At 42.2% G+C, this 23,985-nt stretch overlaps 1 protein-coding gene across 7 annotated transcripts in view; it reads left to right on the top strand.

The window, feature by feature from the left end:
* LOC147012249 (metastasis-associated protein MTA1-like) overlaps positions 1-23,985 on the top strand; it is a 116,593-nt gene that overhangs the window by 53,079 nt on the left and 39,529 nt on the right. For 4 of the 7 annotated variants that reach the window (XM_085856126.1, XM_085856127.1, XM_085856123.1 and 1 more), the window contains exons 4-15: positions 3,465-3,585; positions 3,745-3,808; positions 4,094-4,211; positions 8,415-8,517; positions 8,967-9,066; positions 18,674-18,862; positions 19,370-19,444; positions 19,794-19,852; positions 20,148-20,260; positions 21,079-21,290; positions 21,404-21,632; positions 21,950-22,093. In XM_085856126.1, the coding sequence (XP_085712252.1) occupies positions 3,465-3,585; positions 3,745-3,808; positions 4,094-4,211; positions 8,415-8,517; positions 8,967-9,066; positions 18,674-18,862; positions 19,370-19,444; positions 19,794-19,852; positions 20,148-20,260; positions 21,079-21,290; positions 21,404-21,632; positions 21,950-22,093 (1,527 nt within the window). The remainder of the gene's footprint in view (positions 1-3,464; positions 3,586-3,744; positions 3,809-4,093; positions 4,212-8,414; positions 8,518-8,966; positions 9,067-18,673; positions 18,863-19,369; positions 19,445-19,793; positions 19,853-20,147; positions 20,261-21,078; positions 21,291-21,403; positions 21,633-21,949; positions 22,094-23,985) is intronic. The other 3 variants (XM_085856128.1, XM_085856129.1, XM_085856125.1) reach the window with 2 other exon arrangements.

Raw genomic sequence — 23,985 nt, 5'->3', positions numbered from 1 at the left:
AGTTGAAGTGTACCTATGATAAAAATTACAGACCTCTATGTGCTTTGGAAGTGGGAAAACCTGCAAAATCAGCAGTGTATCAAATACTTGTTCTCCCCACTGTATATATGTATATATATATATATATATATATATATATATATATATATATATATATATATATATATATATATATATATATATATATATATTTTTTTTTTTGACAGAGATGGCTGTCGATTCGTCTGTCTGTTCCCGGTCGATACTGATAAGGTGTAATGTGATTGGCTCGTGGCAATATTGAATAATATATTGTATTGGCTTATTTCAAGCTGATATTGTAAATATGATTCCAGATCTGACAATCGGAACTCATGGCTTAAATAATTATTTGGAAAGAGCGATTTTTAGCTTGCCTGTTCGAAGAGCAGAGAGCTATAGCGATACCCCCGGCGTGAGCGTCAGCGTCAGCGTGAACGTGAAAATGTTGAAGTTTTTGGTGCAAGTTATTTTTTCCTTTGTAATGTTTTTCTCTATCACACTATTTTTTATACGCCCGATATATATATATATATATATATATATATATATATATATATATATATATATATATATATATATATATGTATATATATATATATATTTATATATATGTATATATATATATTTATATATATGTATATATGTATATATATATTTATATATGTATATATATATATATATTTATATATATATTTATATATGTATATATGTATATATATATTTATATATGTATATATGTATATATATATTTATATATGTATATATTTATATATGTATATATGTATATATATATTTATATATATATATATATATATATATATATATATATATATATATATATATATATATATATATATATATATATATATATATACTGTGTGTAGATATATGTATGTATATGTATATATGTATATATATATATATATATGTATATATATATATTTATATATATATATGTATATATATTTATATATATATGTGTATATATATTTATATATATATATATATATATATATATATTTATATATATATGTATATATACCGGTCGTCTGTCCATCCGTCTGTCTGTCTGCCCATCCGTCCGTTCCTGTCCGCACTCTAACTCCCAAAGTTTTCCACTTTCACGTTTCATATTTGGTACATAGGTACAGACTGTGGAGACGGTGTGTTGTGACATACGTTCCTCATCTAAAGTGGTTGCCATGGCAACCAGGATGCTGTTTTCCATCCATTCCTGTCAGTACTCTAACTCCAAAAGTTTTCAACTTTCACGTTTCATATTTGGTACATAGGTACAGACTGTGGAGACGGTGTGTCGCGACATACGTTCGTCATCTAAAGTGGTTGCCATGGCAACCAGGATGCTGTTTTCCATGTAGTAGCACAATTCTGTATATACCTACTTGTTGGGGTGTATATTGTGCTCACTTGCGCTCTTGTTAGGCCTCAGTCACATTTGCTCTACGACGAGGATACGGCGGCCGTACGCCCTCTGAATTGACAGAAACGTGCGGCAGCCGCAGTTTCTGCGGTGGCCTCAGGGTGGCCTTACACCGTTTGGCTATCTTTTACAGGCCGTAGGGGTCGCCGTGGAATTATAACGCGGAGTTATAACTTTTTTTATTTCTACGTTCGCCGTAGCAATTCGACAAGCCGAAAAAAAATAAAATAAATAAACCCCACTCGTTACCGTCCGTCTGGCCGCACGTTCGCCTTAGGGCCCCCCTGCGGTCGCCTTGCGGGCACCTTGAGGCTACCTTGCGTCTGCCTTGAAATTTCTATGGCCGCTGCAGGGCCCCCTTAAGGTCACCGTGCGACATCAAATCAAACACCGTACGGCAACCCCACGTTTTTGGTCTCCTCAATTTATAAATACGCCGTGCGGCTACCCAAAAAATAAAAACATATGTGACTGCTGCATTGTGTGACTGTGGAAATACTGCGGCCGCCGTATAATTGCTCGTGGCTGTAGATTTTGGAGACCCCACGGCCACCGTGGCAAATGTGACTTCGGCCTTACTGATAATTACAATATACAAATACATATATTGCTTAAAAATTATTTGGATCAGACTTCACTGCAATGCTTTATAAAAAATATTAATTCTTAGACTAGTCTTTTAAAAACGATAAATGTATAAACAGGCGAGCATTGGGTGGCTTTGACACCAACTCTCTGGTTATTTTATTTAATTTCCCATCCTTCCTCTAACCCGATATAATTGAAGAATTGGCTCCGCGGTATCAACCCTTTGAACCCTAGTGGCTGGTAAAGCGGCCACTATTCAAACTTCCATATGCCCTTGCGGCCAGATTTTCTCCAGGGAGTCCAGGGTCTGGGAGTCAAAAGTCCAAGGAGCACAGGGTTCAAAGGTTTAATGTTTTCATTAAATAATGGGTCAGGTAAAATGACTCCAAAGTTCTTCTTTTTTTTTTTTCACTCTTCTAAAGGTAATTATTGTATGCCTGATTTTACTTGACATTGCCCAAGGACACCACAAGTAGCGATCTTTTTGTGTCAACTTTTGTTTCTACCAGAAACGTCAAGCTGCATATTGACTCGCGACCATACGACTGTGCAACACTGCAACCAAGAAAAGTCAGCGTGAAAATCCATAAATACAAGAACTTGAACAAGCATTAGAAATAGCATGGAGGCAAAAGAGACGGTCAGAACAAGCCTTTGAATCTCATGAGCAGGTCCAGAATAAGCTTTGAAAGTCAGTTTGAGATGGGAAGGAATGGCGTTGGTAGTGATGAGATTTGAAATGCCCACTCACATTTCCTGTCACCAGTGGGATGGGTGAGGTGCGAGTCCAGACGGAGGGGTGTGGCTGGGTGTATATGGAGGGGAGGGTAGGGGTGCAGCAGGGGGCATGGATAAAGGAGGAAGGGGTGAGAGGAGGGACCCGGCGTTGCCTGACAACGCAGCGTACCTTGGCTTGAATATATATATATATATATATATAATACAGTCAGTATATGCAAACTGCAATCTGTAATGGATTTGATGATATTGGTTGTCATGGTGTACAAACATCAAAAGGGTGGCTGCTTCTGTAGTAAGAGCACAAATTGATGACTTGCTTATTCATGCTACCTTGTCATGTGTTTCTCTCCATTCGCTCACCTATTTTCTCCGGAATTGCCATTTATCCACTCATGACCTTTCTCTCAGCCTTCATTGCTTTCTCTATGACCACATCATCCATGAGCTTTGCCTTCAATGCTTTTGAAATACATCAACCACAAAATGACATGACGAGCTCAGAACTTCCATTCCATTGATGAACAACCTACTGCTTAGCTGTTGAATTTTCAGATGTCCTTGAGGTGGTACTTTTTGGACATTGAGATGTTTTCATGGGAGACCCCATCTCTAACCGTTTAATATCATGCTCTTAAAGTCCACTAACATATCAATCCTGTTGGCCCACCTGCAGAAGAGATGGAAGAGGACATGGAGACCTTGGACGACCTGAGTGAGAAGCAGAGACATCAACTGAAGCATCGAGAGCTTTTTCTCTCTCGGCAATTTGAAAGCCTGGCTGCCACACACATCCGGTCAGCTTATGCACCCTTCCTTAAAACGTAGCAGTTCTCACCATTTGGGCTGTCGCTGCATCTGTTGTGCTCTGTTCTCTCTGCATGGTGACCCTGTCATGAGGTTGAAAGCATTATGTGACCTGGTGGTGGTTTCTTTATTTGTTTGTTTACTTGCAGTGGGAAATGCAGTGTGACTCTTCTCAATGAGACAGAGACCTTGTGCTCGTACCTTGAAAAGGAGGTGAGACCATGCACTGGTCAGTAAACAACCATGGAGCCATGAGAATATAATTAAAGATTGACCTCCCAAGAGGCTACCCAACATGTTTTATAAGCAGTGGTGTGTTGTTTATGACGACCTATATCGCTGCTGCATACTATGAGATGTGTCTTAAACGTTATCTGCAATCAATGCAACATTTGAGTGAGAAATTAAATCGTAGTTGTGGCACCCACCTTACCAGGAATTATCTCGGCATCTGTTCTCATCACCTCGCTCTCATCTCATGCTCTCTTATCTCCAAAGGACTGTTTCTATTACTCGTTGGTGTATGACCCAGCACAGAAGACTCTCCTAGCAGACAAGGGCGAGATCAGAGTTGGGCCTCGCTATCAGGCTGATGTGCCTGACATGCTGAAAGAAGGTACATGCAATAATGACATGTTGCTAAACATATTCCAGTTTACAGAGGAGAATAGACCTGTCTAAGTTGTTGACAATCGATGGCTTTCCCAAACTTGCTGCTGCTCTCTGCACTTTCAATTTGTAAAGAGACACAAAAGCAGCAATTTTTTTTTTTTTCAATCTACTTGATATTATTTTCAACCTTGCTCATTCCATGGTTGACTGAGAACCGGAGGAAGTGGAGGAGTATAGTGGGCAAGGTAGGGAAGAAGCTTGCTACTGTTTGGACCTCACTCGTCAAGGGAAGAGAAGGAAGACAAAGAAGAAGAAGATGGTTCTATTTTTAAAGCGAATAGTTTTTTTTGGTCTTGACTGGTAATTCATTCACACACTGAAACTACAAATAAAACACTGTACACATATAAGGTCACATGCTTCCATTGGGGGCTGGCGGGGGTTCGATGCAAGTCGACGACATGTATCCAGAGAAGATCATTGGGATCTTTATTCTTTTCTTTAAATTCAAATGAGATTTGAAGCTTTTCATTTGACTGATTATAACCTAGGCCGTATCACTGCAAGGATCGTTAGTTCAACGGCCGAACATGCCTAATACCTCATTCACACCATGATGCCATGCCATGTCGAGGGGTGGATCGTTTAGGCCAGTGCTGAGCAGTCAGACCTCCATCGCAAGTGGCACAGTCCATGGTATATGTAATTAACTTGCCGTTTGCACACATGATAAAAGAAAAACATCATCTTTTACACCCACAAAATTACATGCTCTACATCCACGCCTGTCGTCTTTTGTTCTTTATTTTAGACCTCGTAATGGTGTACAAGTGATAAAATTTGTTAATGCTACAACATGTTGACAAACATTCACCAGATACACTACAGGTCCCACACAACTGATGCGTTTGAATGTAAAACTAATTGCAAAAACGAACATGAAATTTGCACTTTAACAAATTGTTTAATATTTGAAGAAGATTCAGTTCCAATTTGAGAAGCGCTGAAAGGTTTGACATGTGCTCGATCTCTCTCGATTCTGAGTTGCATCGTGATTAAAAATGAACTCTACCACTGATTGAAAATGTGATGAATACACCAGATGTCACAAATTCTTTCTGATTCCATTTGTTCGGCGATTAATTGATAAACTGAATTTTAAAATAGTTTTATGCCGGCAGATCTTTGATTCGATATTTAATTAATTGCTTATTATTTATAATTTTGTAATGTTTGCTGCAAGCTCGATGGTAGTATAGAGTCAACCGAAATGTGACGATGGGTGAGTGCAGCTGCAGATGTGATTATGTTCGGTGTTGTCGAGTATGAGTAGATCAGCATCTTCTGCGGCTTGCTGGCTGGGTGTAATGCATCCACGTTGAAGGTGTGGTTTCGGAAAAGGAGGTGGAAGATGGGTCCAAAAGCAGCCAGTGAGAATAGTTCGAAGCATGGTGTGAACTTGGCATTAGTTTCCTTTACCACCCAACTTCAAGAAGTTTTGCTGCATTTGATCACACTTTTTAATTTTGTGTTTTAGATAGGCTATCGGTCTTCAAGCTGTTCGTGGCTGCCATTGTTATACAGTTGGCAAGCACCACTTTCAAATGACTTTTGTTTAATTAGAACGCATACCTCCACCAGATTGAACATTTTACGTTTTGTATCCCACTGATAGGCCGGATCGACATCTGGACCTGAACCAGTATTGAATCTGATTGTTGTCATCACTGACCTAACTTATCCATCAAGTTTCGTCCGAACCCATTTTTAACTTTTTGAAATATCATGCTATATATCGTTTTAGCCCCATCTCTCGATGGTGAAGAACCATTACAAAAAAATTTTTTAATCTCGTATCCGGATCTGGATCTGCAAAATCTAATAAATTCGTCCTTGTTACACACCCAACGTGTCCACCAAGTTTCGTCAGAATTCGTCCATAACTTTTTTGAGATGTCCCGCTCACAGACAGACAAAACCGCTTGTCAGCTTGTTATGCACCATTGAGATTTTGAGAGTTTCATAAGAAGTGGATTACTGGCAGACCGTGTGTGCCCTGTAAAAACCTGGGAGGGACAGAACCAAGAGAGGACAGAGGGTGCAAGACCAAAAAGGAGGCAGTAGAATTGAGAGAGGTGGTCAACCTGCCTGTGATGTGAAACAACTTCAAGAGATATGGCATGTTTTGGAATTTTACCCCTCTACCCTCTGTCTGCCTACCGTTCCGTACCCTCTGGCGGCTGCCTTTCGTTCCCTACCCTCTGGCGGCTGCCCTCCGTTCCCTACCCTCTGGCGGCTGCCCTCCGTTCCCTACCCTCTGGCGGCTGCCCTCCGTTCCCTACCCTCTGGCGGCTGCCCTCCGTTCCCTACCCTCTGGCGGCTGCCCTCCGTTCCCTACCCTCTGGCGGCTGCCCTCCGTTCCCTACCCTCTGGCGGCTGCCCTCCGTTCCCTACCCTCTGGCGGCTGCCCTCCGTTCCCTACCCTCTGGCGGCTGCCCTCCGTTCCCTACCCTCTGGCGGCTGCCCTCCGTTCCCTACCCTCTGGCGGCTGCCTTCCGTTCCCTACCCTCTGGCGGCTGCCTTCCGTTCCCTACCCTCTGGCGGCTGCCTTCCGTTCCCTACCCTCTGGCGGCTGCCTTCCGTTCCCTACCCTCTGGCGGCTGCCTTCCGTTCCCTACCCTCTGGCGGCTGCCTTCCGTTCCCTACCCTCTGGCGGCTGCCTTCCGTTCCCTACCCTCTGGCGGCTGCCTTCCGTTCCCTACCCTCTGGCGGCTGCCTTCCGTTCCCTACCCTCTGGCGGCTGCCTTCCGTTCCCTACCCTCTGGCGGCTGCCTTCCGTTCCCTACCCTCTGGCGGCTGCCTTCCGTTCCCTACCCTCTGGCGGCTGCCTTCCGTTCCCTACCCTCTGGCTGCCTTCCGTTCCCTACCCTCTGGCTGCCTTCCTTCCCTACCCTCTGGCTGCCTTCCGTTCCCTACTCTCTGGCTGCCTACCCTCATGCTATCTTTATCCCTCATCCCCCCCTCCCCACCACCATACAACTTTGGAGGCCGAGGACAGGAAGATGTGTCAAAGAATGTGCGAATTGGACAAATGAATGCTTTGTTTTTTTTTTTTTTCTTTTGCAGTCGGAACTGCTGCTCGGATCAATTCCACCATCTGTCTCAGGTTACGAGATTTCAGAGCTCATTGCATATGTGGAAATTAAATAAAGGCAGAAACACTGGCCGCAGATTTTTTGACGACCGAAGGAAAATGCCCTTCCTACCCTTCCCTTCCCTTTCTCTCATGCTTACTTCCTCCCAAAGCACCCCCCGCCCCCTCCCCCCCCACGGACGTCTCTGGGTGGTGTCTGGGCATTGTTTAGTATGACTTGTTTGAATGTGCAGTTTTTGATGTAACCAATTTTGTTCAATCATGTACTAATGCCAGCAAAAGGAGACCATTCCCCCTCTCCCCCACTTTCCCTCAAGTTCCCCTATCAAAGGCATATCCAGAAAGAACACTGCCCCCCCCCACTACTCCCCTCTCTCCCCAATCATCCTCGCTCCCTCCCCCCTCCTGGAGTGTAGAGCAACTTGTGGTGAGCCCTCACTCTCCCACTCACCTCCTCTCCTTTTCCTCACCCTCCTCCCTCCTTCCTCACTCTCCTTTCCCCACCCCTCCTCGCTCCCCCATCCCTCCCATCCCTCTCCCCTTGCTCGTATAAAATAAGGGGTATACTAAAATTAACTTGGTCGCTGAAATTGCAGTAGTATCAATTGTTGTTGTTGCTATCGACATATTGATGTCATATAAATCGAGGAAGTAGCAGAAGATGATCCTGAACTGGAGTTCAGACTGTGGGGATTGTTTAAATATTGGAATCTGAGGATACACAAAGATCGGTCGATGGTCACTTCAGTGTATCTATCTCCTGCTGTTTCAAGGTAGTGATATTGTTGAACTAACGAGTGTTTAATAATGTGGGTGGTCAACTATGGAACCAATGACCATTATCTGCACAACATGGAAGTGTGGAATCGCCAATAAATATCACGTTTATTGGCGATTTGTTTCGTGGTCCAGAACAGCAGCTCCGTTTACTCCTTAGAAGGTGGTTCAAACAGAAAATGTTGCTGTTTTATTGACTTTTGTTTTTTTACGAGTAGACACTAGAAGAAAAAGAAAAACTTGTGATGCACGTGCATTTGAGTTTTACATTTGCAGGAGTGCCAGACGAACGGGACCAAGCAAAATTGGAGCACCGTGTATGGATACCTGACAACCCGCTTGGTGAGCGACAGATAGACCAGTTCATGGTCATTGCCAGGTAGGTCCACTTTCTGATAAGTAATTTCTAACTCCTCGGTTGAGCATTTATGAAAGATTTGGTAACTCTAATAAAAGGAACATCCTTCCTGAGGCTCTTCTATCCCACTCTTCCCTCCAGAGATTCAAACAGGCGGTATACCGCCAACTTGTCATCCCCCATCTTGGCCGCTATTGTTTTTACCCCATTACCTTGCCCAATCCGACCCTCTAACTTGCATGTTACTGTGTTTTCTCCCTTGCTGTCTCTTTCTCTTATCATTTCTGTTCGCTCATCCCTTGCTTTATTATGGGCCGACTGACCCGAGTGTCTGTTCGTACCCTCCGTTACCTCGCTCTTCTATGAGCCTCGCTCCATCTTATAAAAGAAATTTCAAACAAAAAACCAAAAGAAAATAAAACAAGGTGCTCGATGCATTCGATGCGACACCAATTTATCTTGTGTTATAGGTCGGTGGGCACTTTTGCACGTGCGTTAGATTGCACAAGTTCAGTACGTCAACCAAGCCTGCATATGAGTGCTGCCGCTGCCTCCAGAGACATCACCTTGGTAAGCTTAGTCTCGGCGTAATGGGTGTCTAAGTGCTGTGGATTGTCGGATTTATAATTTGTGGCTGCTTATAATGAGGACATTCTTTTGAGCGATCATAAAGATCTATACTCACCCGAGCGATCAGTTGTGCAATAAAATGTCTCTTGAAATCACACAACCTAATTGTAACTGCCTTGCCCATGTCGAATTGGATCGTTGCACAAAAAGGTTCCCACATTTAAGTTTGAAGTGCAAAGAAAAATATAATAAGTTACTGGAGATTGTGCTTCCCCGAGTTATGCTTTTGTTTTGTTGAGTCAACAATGGTTTCAATGGCTTTGTTTAGTCAACAGCATTTTCAGAGATTTCATAGAATGCGATACCCCACACAGTATTGAGTATATATTTATTTTTGAATGAAATAATGATTTTAAATATCGTAAAGATAAATTCCGGAAGTTGAGCATTGCTGAAGCAGTCTTGTACATCTCCCTTATATACTGTAATAACATGATGTTGAGTCGCAGTTTAGGAGATGGAGGCTTTATTGATCACCATGGAATGCAGCGTCATTCAGCATCTCCTTCACCCCAGCCCTCTCATATGCCATGCCCATCAATATAATTATTCATTCCTGTTATGCGTGTCCTTTATAATGTCCTTAAAAAAACAAGCGGTAAGTTTTCTGTTTGAAATGATTTTCAATTTTGTTTGACTACCAGGCAGGCAGAGTGAAAAAAAAAAAAATCACACCCATGTTCAAAGGTAGCGGTGCATTTCTTTCTCATGATGCATACATACCCCACCCTCGTGTAAATCCGGCATCTGCACCACTTCAAAAAAATTTTGTCGGACAGATGGATGGAGGAGGAGATTGGGACCATACTCTATGCATAGCGTTGGTGCTGCTTAAGCAGTCTCCTTGGCTATTGGGCACAATCCTGGACGGGTCGCCACTCCGACACAGTATACCAGCATGCTGGCACTCATTTTGCTGACCTCGGAAGGATGACAGGCCGAGTTAACCCCACCTGGTATTAATTCAACAGCTGAGTGGGATTTGAACTTAGGACCCTAGGATTCCAAGCCCACTACTCTAACCATTAAGCCAACACCGGGCATCCAAATGGATGGACATACCAAATGGATGGACATACCAAATATTGACATACAGATGGATGGGCATACCAAATGGATGGACATACCAAATATTGACATACAGATGGATGGACATACCAAATATTGAAGTGGCTACACTGCTTTCAAATAATCTCTCTCCTCTCTGCGCTTGTGCGATCAAGATGAAGTCAGAGACGAAGTCCTGTAAAACAGCAAACTTGTGTTCCTATTCATGTTCCGATTAATTCTCAAAATGTAACATTCGATTTAAATAAGTTGTTCCTCGATCATAAACCACGAGTAAAGGTGCCCGTCTTCGACGGGCGTCACTGGCAACATATGGTAAAAGACAGATAGCATGAATGTATTTTAAACAATATATTGTATCATTGTTATCCATTGATTATCATTCAGGTTTTCCCCTTCGACTGTCCCGCAGTAGCTCCACTTCGATGACATTACCACGTAGTTTAGTGACAACACAACGTGTACCATTCGAGAGTTCCGGAGGATCCATAGAGCGCATTAAAATTACAGGGCACCCTACTTTAAAGTGATCCAAAAGGCCGGATCAGTTTCGTGTACATATTCATATCTTGTAGATTTTAGCTGGCCGGATCAGTTTCGTCTACATATTCATATGTTGTAGAATTTGGCTGATTCTGAAACTGTTAACAGCATGTCGATCGGATGGTTCTGTGATTTTCTACGGTAGTAAACAGAAGTACGACTTAAGCCTGTACGCCACTATGCGGAGACCCGAGATTTTTATGTGCACATGCTCAATCCCGCACCCACCCGAAAAGACCCAAGTACACTGTCAGTACTCAACTCCACACTAAAACGATGATCATGATTTTGGGTTTAACCGTAACTGACCGGGAGATACTTTGTTGGCAGTTGGTCCGGCTGGGCAGCGGATATCGGTCGATGAAAATTTCAAAACGGCAAAAAAAAAGCAAAGAAATACTTTGAACTTAGTCAGAAAGTCATGGTTTTGTGAAGAAACTACGGCACATGGAAAGTGCAAATTAGTCAGGTATGAACTCAACTGTTTTCTCCCCAAATGGAGAGTGATTCTATGAGCCGAACTCATCTTGGTGGTCCTCTAAAAAATGGGAAACATTTTTATTTCTTTTTTGCGCAATAATTCCTCCCATTTTGCAAATGGAGTTTTTTAACTGTTTAACTACCATAATCATCAAAACGAATTTTGAGGGGCTTCTTAAGGAAGACAATAATATCATTACTATATATGTCAAAGCTTATTTAATTTCATGCAGTAACAAAAATATGATGGTGGAACAAAAAAGGGGCGTGTCGAAATATTAAAAAAGATTATGAGAATATTGAGAAGATCAATTAATAATTGGGTCAAAGGGCAAAGTTACACGAAATAGAAATCGATCTTATTAGTTCAGCATGAGACATGCCCGTCTTTTTTTTTTTTAATCCCTTCCATGTTTATTTATTTACTATTCGAACTTCAGTGTGTCTGTCCAGGCCTTAACGTTTGTAGCTCACCTCGACTTTCGTCAGGTGAGCTTAGGCGACCGAGCAGTGTCCGGAGCTGAGTCAATCATTCAGTCAGTCTGTAAACGCTTCAGTCATCATCGCTTGAACCAAACACACAATTTTGATGAAACTGGGCCATGATCAAATCTTATGCCTAACGAAGGTGTATTGACTGCATGAAAATCTGCACTCATTAATGGGGTCTATAGGGGCGTTATTGACCCCCCCCACCAACAAACACCACCGTGTCGGTGGGAGGAGCCTCTTCAGTGTTCAGCTCTCCAATTGGAGGTTGCAGAGTTTGAGACGGAGCCCCGAAGGCTGTTGTAGAATCTTCTTCATCAACATCTGTGATCGCGAGACGAGTTCGTGTTCCTCTTCTTCTTTGCACAAATTTGCAAAGTAAGTGGACAAACTTTTTATTTTTTGCTGACATAACACAAGGTCCATGGTATAGATAAATATTATTTATGAGTTCAAGTGCTGATGTGATGCTCGGTACGTAGGCAGAACTACCCAGACTCTGATGGAATCAAACAGCACGTCCCTTTGTCCATCAGGAAAAACGCTGTTTGTTACACGAATACAGCCGGTACGTGTAGGAAGGTCCCAGCATCAACCCAACATCGTGTGCATCTGCTACTGGACAGCATTTGATTGAGAATGCAAACTGTGCTTGTTCAGCATGTAATCTGGACGCATTCAAGATATTGAGTAGAGGACGAAATATAACACATTTCCCAATACTAGAAGTGATATTTATCTATTCCATGGACCCCGTGTTATGTCGGCAAAAAGAGTTTGTCCGCTCACTTTGCTTGTTTGTGCAAAGAAGAAGAGGAACACGAACTCGTCTCACGATCTCAGATGTTGATGAAGAAGATTCTGCAACAGCCTTCGGGGCTCCGCCTCAAACTCTGCAACCTCCAATTGGAGAGCTGAACACTGAACAGGCTCCTCCCACCTAGACTGGTGGGAGAAGATGACCCATCAGTGGCAGTGTGACCACTCCTCATTTTCATAAATGCTAAGGTGAGCCAATGAAAAAAGCCAAGAATTCACAAGGTTTCGGAAAAGCGATGATAATAGAAAAACCTATACGCCTAGAAAACCAAGACGCCAAGGTGAACAACAAATTGCCAAGATCTTGTGAAAAAAGCCAAGGAGTGGTCACACTGATCAGTGGAGAACATCCAATCGGAATTGACTTTGTTGATAGGTGTCTATTAGACTGTACTTCTTCCTTACCTCTTCCTTACTTCATTCACTTTGTGTGAATCTCACCTGAAGAGAGCACAACGAAAAGCTTTGTGGTTTTCTTTTTAGTCTTTTTTGGTGATGTCCTTCAAAATGTGTCTCTGTTTATGTTTATATTGAAGTTTTGTAGTACCAACCATCTTTTTTTTAAGAGTATAGAAATTAGCATTAATACTTGAAGCAATCTGAACTGCAAGACTGTACCTTTTAGTGAACAAATGTTTTGAGGTCATGAGCACAGTCCGTGGTGATGAAAGAACATTTGTGGTCGTGCCATCTATAGTATCGGTTTTGGAATGCTGAAAGTGTATTTGAGAGATATAATTAACATGAGACGCTGTAAATGCTGACGTGAATGCTTAGCTATTAAAAGGTACATGTGAAGGTTAGATTGGGGGAGCTCCAAGGGAACCTTCCAGGATTGTCACGAACTGTAAATGAGTCCCTATATACTAGGAGTAGCAACAACTTGCAATTGGAAGCCATTTTGTTTCCATCGAGTGTGGTGCACCAAACCTGCACCCATTGTGCATGAAGCGTAACGTGTCCGTTTTCTAACAAATCTGTCTTTCTCTGCTCCCAAAAAGAAGATTATTTTGCTTAATACTTTATTTTCGTCCTTCGAACATGTCGGGATAAGCATACAACCAGACAGGATTGATTTAACCTTAAAACATATATCGCGGAAACAGCAGAAAATTGAAGTGTCATGTGCGAGTAAAGGGTCACGCTGATTGCCTAATTTTTGAGGTGTACAGAGCGAGTGGGTAGAAGAAACACACAGGTCGTGATAGAATGCAGAAACTTGAAAGAAGTGCGAGAAGGAAAGTGAAAGAGAAATGGAGGCGCACACCGGCCACTCCAGATGCGTACACCTTCAAGAGAATAGAGAATTAGAAAAGATAATTGTGACTGAAAAGAAAATAAATCAATAAATCGATTAAAGAGAAAGGGCTTGAGAAGATCGATTTGATTGATTGATTGTGCGTGTTCTGCCTGAAGGCGGCAGGTCCTTGACTGCTTGGCAAGGATGATACTGGGTGGTTTTCCATTGCCTTCCCAGCCATAGTTCGGGCAGGAATTTGTAATTTGTTCAGGATGCTGATGATAACTCGCCTATTCTTCTGGAAGGACATCCTGGGATCGCTACAATCCACCAACTGGTATTAGCAGATGGGACACCCAGCTTTTAACGTCCATCCGAGGGATGGCACACACACACACATTGATGGATCACCCTCCCTTGTGAAACACTGGGATGACAGTTTATAGCTGGGTCTGGATTTTAACCCAGGCTTAGACGGTTTAGAGGCCAGTATGTGTCCTTCTAGGCCATCCTGCTAGCCCCTTGATATGATATGGATAGGGAAAGCTTTTTTCTGTTCAATCGAATAAAACAGGAAAGAAGGAATTTTGTAAGAACAAAGAAGGAACTAGAATGACACTTGTTAGAGCGCATACCTCCATCCGGCTGAACAGTTTACGTTTTGTATCCCACCGATAGGCCGGATCTGGATCTCTCAATTGTGAAGAATCAGTTCTAAAATTTAAAAATTGTCATGTCCGGATCGGGATTCAGATCTTCACCCAAATCCAATTGATTCTTCCTTTTCATACACCCAACCTGTACACCATGTTTCGCCAGAATCTGTGCATTTCTTTTTGAAATATCGTGTTACGTACTGTCGTGGCCAAAAATATTGACACCCTTGCACTTTTTTTTTTTCAAATAATGCACCATTTCTTCCATAAAATTGTTGAAATTACATCTTTTGGATCCACAAATGGATTTCTTTGGTTTGCAGTGGAACAAAACAAAAAAAAGGAATTTTTTTTTTTTACTAAATCTTAGCTTATTCCACACAGAAATCCTAACATGGCTCGGACAATATTATTGGCACCTTTTGTAAGTTAGAAATAATTATATTTCAAGCCGGTGATTCTCTTTTACTTTGGAATTGAACTCACCTGTGGTGAGTTTGCAGGTACCTGCCATATTAAAAAAATCACTCTTTCAACCAGTTTGAAAAGAGAAAAGGAGTCATTCTGCTGTTTTGTGTCACTGTGTGGACTATAAGGAGCATGGAGAAAAGAAAGAAAAACAGAGAATTGTCTGAGGAGGTCAGACACAAGATTGTAGCCAAGCATGGACAATCTCAAGGCTACAGGTCCATCTCCAGAGACCGTAATGTTCCGATGTCCACCGTACGCAATGTTATCAGGAAATTTGAGGCCCGTGGCACTGTAGCCAACCTCCCTGGACATGGCCGCAAGAAAGAAACTTGATCGAAGATTGCAGTGAAGTATTGTTCGAATGGTGGAGAAAGTACCTCGATCAACTGCCAAACAGATTCAAGCTGACCTTCAGAGACAAGGTACGACAGTTTCAACTCGCACCATCTGTCGCCAACTCAACAAAAGGGGGTTCTATGGTAGGAGACACAGGATGACTCCGTTGCTGAGAGAGACATAAGAAAGCCTGACTGGAGTTTGCCAAAGCACACCTGAACGAGCAAAATCCTTCTGGGAGAATGTCCTGTGGACAGATGACACCAAATTAGAGCTTTGTGGAAAAGGACATCATCTTTATGTTAATATAAAACAAAATGAAACCTTCAAAGAAAAGAACACCTTCCCCACAGTCAACCATGGAGGAGGTTCAGTGATGTTTTGGGGTTGGTGTGCTGCCTCTGGCACTGGGTGCCTTGAATGTGTGCACGGCATCATGAAATCAGGAGATTACCAAGGCATTTCGGAGCCCAATGTTCAACCCCGTGTTAGAAAGCTGGGTCTCCGTCGAAGATAATGGGTCTTGCAGCAGGACAATGACCCCAAACACACTTCAAAAAGCACCCAGGAATGGCTTAAGACAAAACGCTGGAATGTTCTGAAGTAGCCAACCATGAGTCAAGATCTAAATCCCATTGAATACCTGTGGGGAGATCTGAAAACAGCAATTGGGAGAAGGTAGCATTCAAATCTGGGAGAACTGGAGCAGTTTGTACATGAAGAGTGGGCCAACCTGCCAGTAGAGAGGTGTAGGAAGCTCATTCATGGCTAAAGGAAGTGCTTGACTGCAGGTATTTTGTCCAAAGGCCGTGCTACCAAATATCAAGTCTCGGGTGTCAATAATTTAATCAATGCCATTTATTTTTATTTTCTCATTTAAAAGGATATATTAAGTTCTGTAATATTAACAGTGAAATAAAGAATTGTGGAGACAAAATACTTTTGCCAATTTCAACATATTTTTTTGAGAAAATTGAGTTATTTGAAAAAGTGCAAGGGTGCCAATATTTTTGGCCACGACTGTAGTTCTTAGCCCTATCACTCTCAATGGTGAAGAATTGCTTTAAAAAATTCTCGGATCCAGATCTTCACAAAAAATTTAATCAATCCTTCCTTGTCGCACACCTATCCACCGCGGTTCAGCCAAATCCGTCCACAACTTTGTGTGATATCGTGTTCACAGACAAACAGACAGGGGTGAAAACATAACCACCGTCCACCTTTGTTCGGGCCAAAAACGATATGTAAAGTGCAGCACGATACATCAAACAATTATGGACAGATTCTGATGAAACTTAAACAAGTTTGTGTGACAAGCATGAATTTGTTCCATTTTGTTGAAGATCGACATCCGGATACGAGAATTAATTGTTTTTAATTTTTAAGTGATTTTTATCTTGCCAAAACGAAGTTTTTGCAAGATATGTTAGTCAGCTTGTATGTTTTTTTTTATTTTTTTGTTTGTCTGAAATCACGTATAAAAAATTCTGCAGAGCACAGTTATCATTGGAAATTTTTGTAACTTCGCATATCAGAGGCCTATAGAGGTCCCTTTCAGTGCACAACATTTTGAAGGGCAAGGTCAAAGGTCAAGGTCACTTTGGCACAAATCAGGGGAATCGACGAAACCCTTATTTTTTGAGTAATTTTGATCGGATCGTCTTCAAACTTCATGGGAATATAGTTCATGGTCTGGCGCTCAGCTGATTAATTTTTGGTGGCGATTGGCCTTGACCTTCATATGTTTTTTATTTTTTTTATTTTTTTATCTTGCCAAAACGAAGTTTTGCAAGATATTTTAGTCAGCTTGTATGTTTTTTTTTTTTGTTTGTCTGTAATCACGTATAAAAAATTCTGCAGAGCACAGTTATCATCGGAAATTTTTGTAACTTCGCATATCAGAGGCCTATAGAGGTCCCTTTCAGTGCACAAAATTTTGAAGGTCAAGATCAAAGGTCAAGGTCACTTTGGCGCAAATCAGGGGAGTCGACGAAACCCTTATTTTTTTGAATAATTTTGATCGGATCGTCTTCAAACTTCATGGGAATATAGTTCATGGTCTGGCGCTCAGCTGATTAATTTTTGGTGGCGATTGGCCTTGACCTTCATGTTTTTTTTGTTTTTTTTTTGGTCTGTAATCACGTATAAATCACTCTGCAGAGCACAGTTATCATTGGAAATTTTTGTAACTTCGCATATCAGAGGCCTATAGAGGTCCCTTTCAGCGCATAAAATTTTGAAGGTCAAAGGTCAAGGTCACTTTGTCACAAATCAGGGGAGTCGACGAAACCCTTATTTTTTTGAGTGATTTTGATCGGATCGTCTTCAAACTTCATGGGAATATAGTTCATGGTCTGGCGCTCAGCTGATTAATTTTTGGTGGCGATTGGCCTTGACCTTCATGGTTAGCCACAAAGGTCAAACATATTTGACCCCAAGGTCAAATTTTCAAGTTTTAGGAACCATATCGTGTAGTACCTCAAATTGAACACCTCGATGATATGTCAAATTTCTAGATATGTCAAGCTTGAGACATTATGACGTCATTTGGTGACGTTATGAGGCAAACGCATATTTTTCATGGTTACTCTGTAGAACGATTCTCATCGGAATCTCTCGTCGGCAGATATTCCTCAAGGAGTCGCTCCTCGTGGATAGCAGCTCTGTTCACCTCAGTGTGACATTAGAGAAGTCACACGTGGTCACCTTTTGGCAAGATACGGGTCACCCTGCGGATGACATTGGTTTATTTCACTGTTGAGAGATGGGCCACAACAATATACAGCACAATATATTGATGTTTCAAAAGGTTGTTGATGGATTATGACAAAGCTTGCTGGTTGAGTTGGATAAGTAAAAAGAACAAGCCGATTCGATTTTGGTTCAAGTCTAGATCCGGATCCAGATCCAGTCTATCAGTCGGATACAAAACTTAAACTGTTCAGCCTGGTTGAGGTGTGTGCTCCACCAAATGCTGTTCTACTTTATAGATGTTTTGGTGATTTATGTCTTTGTATAAGTAAGTTGTACCCAACTGCCAACTACAATACAATTACAACACCACACATTAATGTACGCACACAGGACAACAACTCAACTGGCACAAGCCACCCCAAAATCTGTTTCCATCCCAGATGACTTACTTTATTTTCCCAATTTTTTTTTCCATCCGGCATCTGCAGGGAATATATACATTTTGAAACCCTTCCCTGATTGATGGGTGCATCAAATGGCACAGCATCCTCTCATTTTGAGAAGATTGATGAGCTATTAATCGAAACAAAATGGCGCTCACGACCCATGTGACCAGAAATTTTTGTCTCCTACTATAGAGGACTCAACTCTATACCAAGGGCACACCATTTTACCTCAAGAAAATGTGCACCTTTGCTTGAGCATCCAAAAGTGTAAGCCTAACTACCATATCTGTTCTTGTTTTCCCCAGTTCCACGCCATGGACACGCTACACCGGAGTGGCTATGAGATCGCACGTGCCATTGGCCTGCTTGTACCCCAGGGTGGGCCGGTGCTGTGCCGAGACGAGATGGAAGAGTGGTCAGCTGCCGAGGCCAACCTGTTTGAGGAAGCACTCGAGAAATACGGGAAAGACTTCAACGACATTAGGCTGGACTTTGTACGTGTTTGCTATTTGTGGTGATGGTTATAAAGTGAACTGGTTTAGTTTGGACCATTGTGTAAAGTTAAAACCAGAGGACGATTTTACTGTTTGATAAGCTGGTAGTTGTTGTAAGTTATGGTAGACTTGAGTGCTTATCTTGCTGTGCTCGTACCGAGACATCAAGACTTGCTTGAGGTAGAGACCTTGTCTTCTTGAAATGGAAGACGGTTCAATTGTAACTGACCCAAATGGACGTCGTCTAGCTACTTTACGAAAACGTGTAAAATCTATTTGGGGAAATTTCAGGGGACTTGCCATGGACATAATTCCTTTTTCTAAATCCAAATGTTAGCTCGTCCATTTCTTCATGGACAGGTGAAAACCTTTAGACTACCCCTGACTATCGGGACCACTTGACCCATTGTGCGAGCCTCTTGATTATGAGGTCTCGGATTATGGATCACATGGTTCTTGTGACCCGGGACCTGATGATTGCAGCCATGCACATTTCTGTGCTTGCAGCTTCCCTGGAAGTCTCTCACAAGCATCATAGAATATTACTACATGTGGAAGACGACGGACCGCTATGTTCAGCAGGTGGGGAGACGAACGCTTCTTGTACGAGCTCTGTTGGTTAAAACTAGAATACCTATCCTTGCCAAGTGTCCATCATACACACTACTATTTGTCACAAAGTGTACAAAAGTTTGCACCCAACAGGCGCATATCCAAACAATGCAGCACTCATCCACAAGGTGAGCTGTTATTTTGTTGTTGTTGTTGGGGGGGAAGAAATTAAATATATCATTCGGCAATATTGGTTATATATAATCAGCCTTGTCACACATTGTCACCTGTTCTTGGAGGTGTTTTTCACTTTTTCTAAATGCTTTCATTAAGGCTTCACCATGACTTGTATGCCAACTGTGCCACTTTGTGTCTTCAGAAACGACTCAAAGCTGCCGAAGCTGAGAGCAAGTTGAAACAAGTGTACATTCCCAACTAGTGAGCTTTTAATTTGGTTTTGGACCCCTTCCCCTGCCCCCCCTCCCTCTCCTTACACTTTCCATTCATGTGCTTCGCTCTTAGATTTGAAGGCTCCCTTACTTTGGCGTTTGGTCCTTGTCATGAATAATAGACAACGATTGGATGCTCAAAAGGACCTGAGCCATTTTGCATAAATTGCCGCTTGTAGTACTTGCAATTTCCTTGTCTTTATTTATTTATTTATTTATTTTAATTTTAGCCATTTCCTCCTCCTGTCCCTTCCCCTCCTTTTTCTCATGGATATCTAACACAGCAACAAGCCAAATCCAAACCAGATCTTTGCTAAGCCTGGTGTGGCCAACGGTGCCGGAAACATTGGTGTCGGTCAGGTGCTTGGCACGGGTCGTGCCTGCGAGAGCTGCTTTGGTGAGTCCTTGGGACGTAGACTGCTCGGTGCAGGCAAACGGCATTTGCATCGCCATGTAAATTGGAACAACTGAGGTTTATTTATATTGCAAATGCTGTTCTGTTAGTGCAGTTTATTTATTATTCTTCACCTTATCGATGAGACCTGTATCAAATCAAATACAGGAACCCCCCAAATTGTCCTGGTTGTGCTGTACAAACCTACGCTACCTGCTTTAATTTACACGAAGCTGGAGCTTTTATTCCATTGCAATACCAGGCCAAAAACTGCAGCGTGGCCGCTGCAAGAGTCTGGAATGTCTTACAGTTGTGAACAACCATCGTTATTTGCACAACTTCACATGTTAAAGCGAGGGTATTGGTGATCGATGCACTGTGCAATTGTAATTATTGATGCATGAGCCTTGGGTGGGCACCTGCATACCTTGATTGATTCATGCTGCACGTCCTTTTTATGCCCCCCAGTTGCCGGGATATGAATAAAATATATATATTGCGGTATGCCAACTAGTACCTTTTATTTTATTTTATCTGACTCAGGTTAGTTCCCAAGTTAAAATTGTATTTCAACTGCTGAATCTATTTTAAACCTGATACGTTCCCAATTGTTCCAGCTGCTTTACAATACCCTATCATGTGTCCCAAGTGTGCACCACAACAGCATGTTGGTACATGCATGGCCTACTCCATCAAGAAAACTGTTTTGATTTGGACCTCATGCCATAACTGTGATTGTTATTTTGTACTGTATCTCTATATGCCACTTCTTATTTAAGTGACATGTTTTCCTGTTTCCACATATTTCACTTGTATCCTAGCGACCCAGTCTGCACAGTGGTATTCCTGGGGCCCACCCGCCATGCAGTGCCGTCTCTGCGCTTCGTGTTGGACTTACTGGAAGAAGTACGGTGGGCTCCGGCTGCCTACCCGTCTGGATGGAGACAGGCCTGTGCCCGGACGTGTCAACCCTACGCTATCTGTGCAAACTTTGGATGGTACATTGAAATGTGCAGTCAACAGCTGTGGGAAGGTGGGCTTGCAGTAACACAGGGATTGTGGAGGTTGGTTCATCGGTGGGGTGTTACGAAGGAAAAGATCGATGAGGAAAGCTTACCCCGTTCCCCCTTCATTATTTTGTTTCAGGAGTTCCGCACACAGGGTCACTTGTACCGGCACTGCCAGGCTGTCCACGGGCTCACTGTGCGGAACCAAGGTGCCTCGCGCATTGCTCTCAAGACCCGGCAGGCATTTTATCTGCACACCACGAAGCTGACGCGCATTGCACGGCGTCTCTGCCACGATATATTTCATGGACGCCAGGCTGCTCGCCGTCCCTTCATTCCCATCAATGCTACCGCCATTAAATCCGAGTGTAAGTATCCAGAGCCTCCTTTGGTCTTCCTTCGGTGTCAGCCTTGTCATTCGCCTGGGTCTAGTCATACTAGCTTCATCCTTCATTCCTACTTTTGTGTAATCCTCGCACATTCTTTATCTTCTGTAATTATTTGGTTTTTATTTATTCATTTTTATTCCTTGTTTCCTAGCTGTCCATCCCATTTGCTTTCTCCATTGTCTGCATCTTTTGACTTCGCTTCTTACCGTCCTTTGCATTATGTTGTCCTTCTGCTTGAGCTGAGCCCTAACCAAGGTCCCGGTCCCGACCTTGGAACCTCTCGGTCTCGCCTTCAGTTCCAATCTTACCCGGGCTTCACACATCTCCAAACTGGCTTCCCGTGCGAGATCCGGCATCGCCGTCCTCTGCAGAGACAAATCCTCCTTCCAGAAGCCAGAGCACCTCACTCCCTGAAAGGCCTTCGGCAGAAACAGCATGGAGTACGATTTGCCCTCTGAGCAGGCTTTCCCTCTTCTTCTCTTCTTTAACCACCTGTCTCGTCTCGAGTTTGTGGAGACCAAGGCAACAGTTGTCTTCGGCATTTCCTGCTGCGATGCTGCTGCTGCCAGTGGGCCATTTCCATCTCTTGGCAGACTTGTCTAATTCCTTGTTTGTCTCTTTTTTTTGGGGGGGGGGGTTTGGTCCCCCTCCTCATTTTTCTCTGTTACCTTAGCCATCAGTCTTAATCCTCCAGCCACAGGGCTGCACTTTGCTTAGCTAGCCACCCCTTTGTCTCATGATGTCAGGACTTTTCCAATTTTTTCCCCTAGTTAATAACACATCGCTGAGCCTCACTTTTGTTCTTTCTTTCTTCATTTCATTTCCAGTCTTTGAATGCAAAATCATGTCCTTTAATCTGTTGTAGGTAACTCTCATTATAATTTTTAATTCGATCTTTTATTCCCATTAGTTCTGTTGTGATTAATTTAGACTCGAGAGACTTGTGCCAATTAGCAAATCTGTGCCTTTTTTTATTCTTCTTTTTTCCTCATTTTTCTAACACCATGCTAAATAGTTCCCCCTCCCCCCCTCCTTTCCCTTGCCGCTGTTGCCACGCCGATATAGCAACCGGGCCTGTCTATGCGTGCCTTGATATTGAAATGTCAAATAATGGTTTAAAAACGAACAACTTAACTTAAATTAACCCTCTACGTTTACAAATATAGAATTATTTAAATTTCCCACTTTCTTAAACCCACCACCCACCTTCTCAAGCTGAGCGTCATGTTCGTTTTGAATATCGACTTGTAATTACTCCCAACAATGTACCGTGAGCTCCAAAATTTGACACTTGGTAAATTTTGCACATTCATCGACGTACTTTTCTTTTCTAATGTGGTATTGTCTTCCATACATGTAATTGCCTTTTGATTACATTAAATTTGCGAATATCTTGATCGTTGATTTGAGCTCAACGTACGTAGCTATCTCATAGTTGAGTTTAGGCCTGAAACTTACTTCTCCGAACTCTGATTATGATACATTTACTTTAAGTTCTTATTTTTTTCATTAATTGAAGGGTACAATGGGAAAAGTACTTCTGTTGCATAATGTTGAAAATGTAGCTAAGTACTTTTCTACTATGGGCTTCAGTTGTAACTAACTCTTATAAAGGAAACCTTATAAGCGTCATCTCAAAACCCATCTAAACTCCCTCCATCATCCAATTTTCTTGTAAAAGATTAAATAATAAGTTGTAACTCATTGAAAATGTATACATGCTTCACCCTTGACAGTTGTAAAACCATCTTGGCAGTAATTGGTACCTGATCTCCAATGTGACGAGATGCCGAGAGATGTGACATATTGATAATCAATTGTCCAGAGAATTTATTGCCATTATTCACATATTGCTGACTTGTAGATGTCATTCCAAACATTCATTTCATTCTAGATATTTCAATCCTAAACGGACAGTCGTGGCTGATAGAAAGCTTCAGTGAAGAGAAAAAAGGAATCTCTTTATCACCTCGCCTTTTGGAAATAAATAAATAAATAATCCAGGGGATATTGTAATCAGCTCTGTCCATCTGTCATGTAATCTCCTAAACGGTTTTGCAAAAATTCACCAAACTTTGTGATTATGATCACCACATGGCAACAAGGTGCAATAAATAGCAGTATCATTCTTGGCGTTGTCCCCTGGGGCGAGTTCAGAAAGGGAAATACCAGAAAATGCAATTACGGGCACATTTTACAACATTTTAAAATGTAACTTTGTATATACAATCACCAATGGGGGACACATGAAATATGTAACGATCTTTTGGATTTGACCCCTGGCTCATTCCCCTGGGAGGACTTGTCACAGGGGTCAAAACATAAAAACATT

Source organism: Eptatretus burgeri, chromosome 15, assembly GCF_056783735.1.
Source record: "Eptatretus burgeri isolate ZD-2024b chromosome 15, Ebu_testis_v1, whole genome shotgun sequence".
NCBI lineage: Eukaryota > Metazoa > Chordata > Myxini > Myxiniformes > Myxinidae > Eptatretus > Eptatretus burgeri.
This window is presented reverse-complemented; position numbering and strand designations above follow the sequence as displayed.